Source organism: Schistocerca serialis, chromosome 3 (genome assembly GCF_023864345.2).
Source record: "Schistocerca serialis cubense isolate TAMUIC-IGC-003099 chromosome 3, iqSchSeri2.2, whole genome shotgun sequence".
Classification (NCBI taxonomy): Eukaryota; Metazoa; Arthropoda; class Insecta; order Orthoptera; family Acrididae; genus Schistocerca; species Schistocerca serialis.
The window spans coordinates 90,154,982-90,162,236 of NC_064640.1; the positions used below are offsets into that span (position 1 = coordinate 90,154,982).

Below are 7,255 nucleotides of genomic sequence, written 5' to 3' on the forward strand. Positions count from 1 at the left end.
GAGGACACAGTACTGGCTGATCCTTGGGGGTGGTGAGAGGTTTGGGGAGTGTGAGGATATGGCATGGAAAATTTATTTGTGGACTAGGTTTGTGGGGTAGAACCTGCCTGTGAAGGAATTCAGGAGACCTTCAGTATATGGGGTAAGGGAGTTCTCGATACTGCAGATATGTCGCCTACAGGTGGTCAAGCTGTATGGGAGTGATTTTTTGTTGTGGAAGGGATGGCAGCTTTCAAAATGTGAGTACTGTTAGTGATTGGTGGGTTTGATGTGGACAGAGGTGTAGTTGGAGCCATCATGGAGGTGGCAGTCAACATTTGTGAAAGTGAAGCAGATGGGAGAGAAGGTGTTGAGGTTGTGAAGGAATGAGAGCAGGATGTCATGGCTCTGAGTTCAGATGATTAAAAAACCATCAGTGAACCTGAATTAGACTAGGGTTAGGAAGTTCTGTGAGGCTAGAAAGGTATCCTGTAGATGACCCATAAATAGGTTGGCATGGGAGGGTGCTGTGCCTTCCATTTGAATTAAAAGTAGTCATATGTGAAGTTATAGTTGGTGAGATATATAAGGAATGAGATGGTGGGTTTGGAGTCTGAGGGACACTGGACGAGGTAGTGTTCAATAGTGGCAAGGCCATGGGCATGAGGGATGTTGGTGTATAGGGCAATGGCATCAATGATGATAAGTAGGGATCTAGGAAGTAAAGGGATGGGTGTAGTGGATAGTTGGTGAAGGAAGTGGTTAGTATCTTTGATGCGAGACGCTACATTTTGGGTAATTGGTTGGAGTTGTTGGTCAACAAGAGCAGAAACTCTCTTAGTAGCAGCACAATAGCCAGCTACAATGGGGCATCCTATATTGTTTGTTTTTTGGACTTTGGGGAGTATATAGTAGCTGGTCATGTGGGTAGTTTTTGGGGTGAAGAGGAGGGGTGAGGTGGACTCAGGTGAGAGCTTCTGGGAAGGGACTATGGTTTTAGAAGGGACTGGAGGTTATGTTGGACTTATGGTATGGGATCACTATGGAAGAGCTAGTAGGTGGAAGAGTGAGACAATTGGTGAAGGCCTTCTGCCAGGTAGTCACTGCAACTCATTGTAACACAGGTGGAGCCTTTGTCTGCAGGTGGGATGATTAAGTAGCAATTTGTTTTAAGTTTGTATATGGCTGTCCTTTTTTCTGCAGAAAGATCATTGTTCTTAGGAAGAGATGTGGGGTAGGATAGTGAAACCAAGTTCAAGGTAGGAATTCCTGGAGGGTGACCAGGGAGTGGTTAGGTGGGAGGGAGCAGGGACATGATTGGATGGTGGTATGAACTGCAACACTTGCTACTTCAATCCTATCATAAGCTTTCCGGCCCCATCGGAGGCTGGGCCATCTGTGAAAACAGCCATGTCATATACCAACTCTACTACAAACACTGCATGGCTTTTTATGTCAGTATAACTACCAACCAACTGTCCACCAAGATAATTGGCCACTGCCAAAGTGTGGCCAAGAACAGAGTTGGCCATCCAATGGCACAACATGCAGCTGAGCATAACATACTCAATTTCAGTGGCTGCTTCACAGCCTGGGCCATCTGGATCCTTTATTCCACCAGCAGCTTCTGTAAACTATGCATATGGTAATTATTCTTGCAACACATTCTTTGCTCCCGTAATCGTCGTGGCCTCAATCACCAGTAAACCACTGTCCCCACACCCTCTCCAACATTTTCCACTTCTCCCCTCCTGTCATCCCTCCCAGATTCAAATCCTGACATCACCTCCACCAGCTCCAACAACCACATGTCACATGCCTAGCCTGTGCACCAGCCACACTTCCCTCTCACATTCCTAGCTAGCAAACTAGCTGCCTATCCCATAGCCACTAGCCACCCACTTCCAATCCCTCTTCTTGCCTCCCATCTCTCTCTCCCTTTACCCCCCTGACCTGACACTAGCCCCACCACAACCTAATCCACCTGATGAAATGCAGCACTGGAATTGTAAGCCTAGCCTACTTTTCGGGCTGTGGGCTCTTTTAATCCAAAAGTATTTACATGTTACCATAAATTTCCTACAAAATTTGAGCATCATGTATGCTCACAGATGTCTTGCTTAGCACACAGCACATGAGGCAAACTGGTTAAGTCTGAGTTGTGAAAGGGAATAATTTTGTAGTTCTTCCAGAGATATTTGCATGAGTTCAAAGTGAGAATTTATGCCGTGAATTACAAAGGTTTTGAGAAAACAGAATGTTAATATCTAACTCACTACAGTAGGTTTCTATGCAATCAATATTTTCTAATAGAATGTACTTCTTATCATGATGTTGTTTTGGTATGTGTACTAGATTAAGCAAAAGCCATAAAACTTAAATGCCTATTTTGTGTAAAAACCAAATGTTGTGGACAGAAATAGATGTCATATAAAAATAAAACATTTTACTTATACTGTTGAGGATGTGTCAGAGAACTAAATGGTTCCTGCAAAATTGATATATGTTTTCCATTGCTGTTAAAGCAGTGAACTAAGTGACTCCCAATGTAGCAAAAACAGGAATTCACTCAATAACTAATTCTCCCTCCCCTCCTTCCTGTCTGGTGCCCTTTATCCATACAGTTCCAGATTTGGATTGCTATTGTATTGCTATTCTATGGAGAACCAAACATACACATCTCTAGGCTATTGTTACAGTGGGATCATCACTCTCAAAGACATTTAAAGCTTCTGCTAGCTCTCTTCAGGAAGCATGTACCTCTTCTGTGTGTGTCTAGTGTAATCGCATGGTCAAATGTGACATTGTGTTCCCAAGTGTTTGCTCATTGTTTATCTGAGGTGGGAACCAGCTCAGTATATACCTAGTTTCATGTCGGAAACTGCCTAGAAACTACATCCAGACTGGCCGGTATACCTGCCCCCTTTGTTAATCTGCGAGATGGATTTGATCCACGGCCAGTGTGCCTCCTCACGCCCTGGAAGCAGGTGCTTAAATGTCCTCAAGTATCTGGGCCAGTCACTGAAGAACTAATTCTGTCATTTGTAGAAAGAAGGAACTGCAGATACAATGTTTCAGACTGTTTGTTATGCTTTACCGGGTTCAATGTAAAATCTGTAACCATCACATCAATATTTGCAATTTATTAGAAATCAGGTTAACTGCGCTACCACATGTCTAATAGTAACCCAAAAAGCAGTTCAACTGTTAAAACCAAGCTTGATTTCAGCTATAAATGGGAGAAACTGTTTGTTCAACTTTGCATAGGGTATAATGACAGTACCTTCACTTCTTGCCTTCCATCAGGGGACACAGATGTTGGTCTCAGTTGTTAACACAGCAGAGATAGAGGCGTACATGGTCTGTTAGTACCTATGATCTTAGTTTTTGTGGAATTCTAATTTTGAGACACTCTGACAACAGTCTTGCAATCAAGATTTTTTTTTCATGTCTTTGTATTCCCATTTTTGTTTACTCTTCATAAAGATTGTAAGACTCAGTATTTTTTGCATCCTCATTTAAAATCTTATTTCCTGAAGAAACTGTCTTACCTTCACTGGACATATCCAAAGCCTAATAGTGGTTATATTTCATAAAAACTGTGGAAGATGGCTTTTCAGACAACTCTCTTCAAATTTATATTCAAATTAGGCCATATTTTCTATGATCTATGTATGGAAATGTGTGTATGGTTTCTTTTAACTCTTCTTTGCAATTATTGTGCCACCAAAGACTGATATAAATACTAGGCACACCACTCTTGCAAAGAACCATTGTCATAGTGTAGAAATGTGGCTGAGTTAGCTACTCATCTCCAAAAGACAAAATAAAATACAGAATAGTAGTTAAACGAACAAAAATTTAACTTTTTTAAAGTATTAGGGGACAAAACTTTCAGAGAAACAATCAGTAAGCTGCGTTTTCAAGGGTCAACATGAGAATTTTGCCATAAATACAATTAATGTTTATTATTAAATTATGTTGTCATACTGGTTCCTGAACATGAATGTTATTGCTTAGTAATGACTCTCTTGCCAAATCAGTAACTGAAGAATGATGTTCTTATAATTCACCATGATATTACATTGACTTTCCTAGCTAACTGCATGTAGCCTTTATTTTTACCACATAGTCTCAATTTGAGAAAACAAGAAAATTTTATCTACTGCAACAGGAATTGGAAAAACTGTGGCAAGGTAGGCATCAATGCTAAACTGCTGGAGATGCATCTTGAGCTTTTTGAAATAAAGGTTCATTGAAAGTTGAGTGATAAATAGTCTAGAGGGATAAGTGTAAAAATTTGACATAAGTTACAGAGGATTCAAGTTTCAGATTAAGGTACTAGTTGCAAATAGACAGTAAGATTCAAGCAGTTATATCTGGGTCTGTTATTCTATGTGGTATCTATCATTCTGCATTGTTTCTACATTTCCTTCAGTTCCTTGATCCTTTAGTTACTCAAAAAGTCATTCAGATACTCAAGATTTGTCTTGAAGCATTTAGCATTACTGCAAACTCAAGTGTCAGTTCTCCCAATTTCTGCTGTTGGTAAGTACACAGCTTTAGGTTATGAGCATAGGTTATCACTCTCATTTTTTACTTTTACTTGTTGAATTAAAGATATACTTTCTGTTACAGGTCCCGATGACATAGCTGCAAGAATTGTTCATTATTCTGGCTACTAATCTGTGTGAGAGAACAGCACTGCTGTTTTTTATGTGCAGTGAAATGCTAAAATAAAACAGTACGCGTTTCACTTTTCTTGGATTGAGACACATCAGAACAACATGTGATTGGAATATCCCCAGCTACTTTATATGTGCATGTAACATCCACTATATTCCAGCCCAAAAAAACAAAGAAAAGAAAAAAAAGAGAATATAACCATGTATTTATGCACAGTTGGGTAGGCTTATAGCTATGTCCATCTGCATGAAACATTAGAACTTAATCAAGACTCCTCAGAAAGAAACACAGTGCCCGTTATTGAGTGCATGTACTTTAACTCTTACATAACGCCATCTCTTAGTGTGCAGTTTCCAAGTAGTGAAGGGTGTTGATGGATAAAATAGTTCAACTGCAGTAAAAGTCTATTCACAATAATAATTTATATTGGAAATGAAATAGCCACCAAATATGACTGTGGTATAAAGCCTTCAGCACTAGTGGGTCACACACAGGTCTTGCGTGAAGGTTCTGTAATGATACAATATGTACATATGAATAGCTTTACTGTATGTTGGGCTTGAAACTGAAGTATTCTTCCTTAAAATTTGTTTGGTATTAGTGGCTACATGAAATAGTCAAAAGTGTAATGCATCCACTGCGAGGTTTATGAACTGTGTAGAACTAAACAGCCTCCTTTCCAATGTCATTCCAAGGTACAAAGGCAGACATTTTATTATTTTTAGAAAAGTTAGGCAGAAGATTACAGTAATAAATGATATTCCTCATAGGCAATGATCATTTATGTGCATTGTATGTCACTAATTATGAACAAATATCATGATACTCTTAAATCTTTATGGATGTATACGTGTGTCTGTAAGGAGGTGTTTCGTGGCTTTTTTTCTTTTTTTGTGTTACTATTAGCATTCATCTGAGTTATCTTGCATCCTCTGGTATCATAAAAATACATTTTGTGTACATTATTATCCATATTCTAACCCTGTGCTGTATAAGCAACTCACAGTATGTTACATCCTTTGGTATTATATAAATAAATTTTGTATACTTTATCATCCATATTTTAACCTCTTGCTGGACAAGCAAGCCATAGCATAACTGATAACTGTCTGGTTAAGCAACAATGCTTTGAAGGTCTATATAGTGGCAAACTCACAGTATACACAAAGAGACTTGATCTGTTACAAACATTCCTGAAATTGTTTTTCTTATGTATTTTGCCACTTTGAATATTCTTTCTACAGTTGAAGCTGTACATGTGAAAAAACACGTGAAGAAGAAGAATAAACAGTAGTATAAAATGTATACTGTTTTGATTAATTGATCTCAAAATTATTTTTAACCATAGTGAAATAAAGTACAAACATGAATACTGGGAGAACATTTCATGTCATCTCACTTTATAAAGAATAGAATGATTACAATGACTGGTGAAATATTCTCATACTTCTAAATCTGCTAATTATTTCTCTGTGAAATAGCAATAAACAACACAGGTGCATTGTAATGTCCTTAAGCTTTGTAATATATGCCTGTACAATGTAGCGATAAGGTTTTAAGTCCAAGGCTAAGACTAATATAGTCATCTGCTGATCCAACTGTTTAGCATACAAGACTAGTGAAATTTTCAGCTTATACATTATAGTACTTGTGTGTATATAGAATGAGACAATGGAAAAGGGAAGCCAGTCATTGTGCAATGTTGACTCTTTGGAGAATGGTTTTTGGAATATCTATGTACATGACCACTGTGTAGTGGTTGAGGTACATGTTTGTTTGACCCTTCAACCTTTTTTGCCAGATAATGTAGAAACATTGAAAATACATAACTTTTGTCAGTTTTGTATGTTGTTTTCACTTTCTTATGTGCAGTGTAAATGCTGCATAGATTCGAAAAGTAACAATAGTAAGAGTAGTAGCACTGACGTAACTGAAATTTCATAACTGACTGGACAACAAAGTGGCGTTGCTTATGCTGTCATAAGTGTGTATGGATCAACTTAAGTATTTTTGAAGAAAAAGTATTTGTACTAGGGAGAGTCAAAAATGTAACCAGAAACTAGAAAGTAAGAAAGAAAATAAAAATGAGACGCATTTGGTGGATTTTTTTGTATGAGGTGATTTAAAAGAAGTGAAACTACCATTAGAGATACTTTTGGGAAAATACAGAAAATAAAAAGTAGCATCAAGCTCTGTTTTTACTGAGAACAATTTTTATGATTTGTAGACAAATTATTTTGAACTTCTTTTTAAGAGTTCTAGCTATTATTATCTGTATTTGCATACTTGTATGGTATACATGAACTGTTCTCCACTGTAGATAAAAAAATACTGAAATTTTGGCCAAGTTCTCACTGTAAAAAAATAAGAAAAATATTCAACAGTAATCGGAAAAACACTTTTCCTCCAAACAAAAGTACAAAGATGTAACCATCATTTTAAAAATATCTTATTTTTGTGTGTGTGTGTGGGGGGGGGGGGGGGGGGGGGACTTTCATGTGTTTGATAACATATATTCTTTTTCATGTCTGCTACATGTATGCTAATTAGAATAATGTTTTAATCCTTTGTTACAATGGAATAATGAAAA

At 37.7% G+C, this 7,255-nt stretch overlaps 1 protein-coding gene across 7 annotated transcripts in view; it reads left to right on the forward strand.

Annotated features, from left to right (window-relative positions):
• The window catches only part of LOC126469755 (CTTNBP2 N-terminal-like protein), a 224,879-nt gene extending 218,368 nt beyond the window's left edge, over window positions 1-6,511 (forward strand). For all 7 annotated transcript variants that reach the window (XR_007586065.1, XM_050096972.1, XM_050096971.1 and 4 more), the window contains one exon: window positions 4,618-6,511. Coding sequence is in view for 3 of the 7 variants with exons in the window: in XM_050096971.1 (XP_049952928.1) it covers window positions 4,618-4,632 (15 nt within the window). In the remaining 4 variants the exon portion in view is untranslated. The remainder of the gene's footprint in view (window positions 1-4,617) is intronic.
• Window positions 6,512-7,255: the final 744 nt, after the last annotated feature.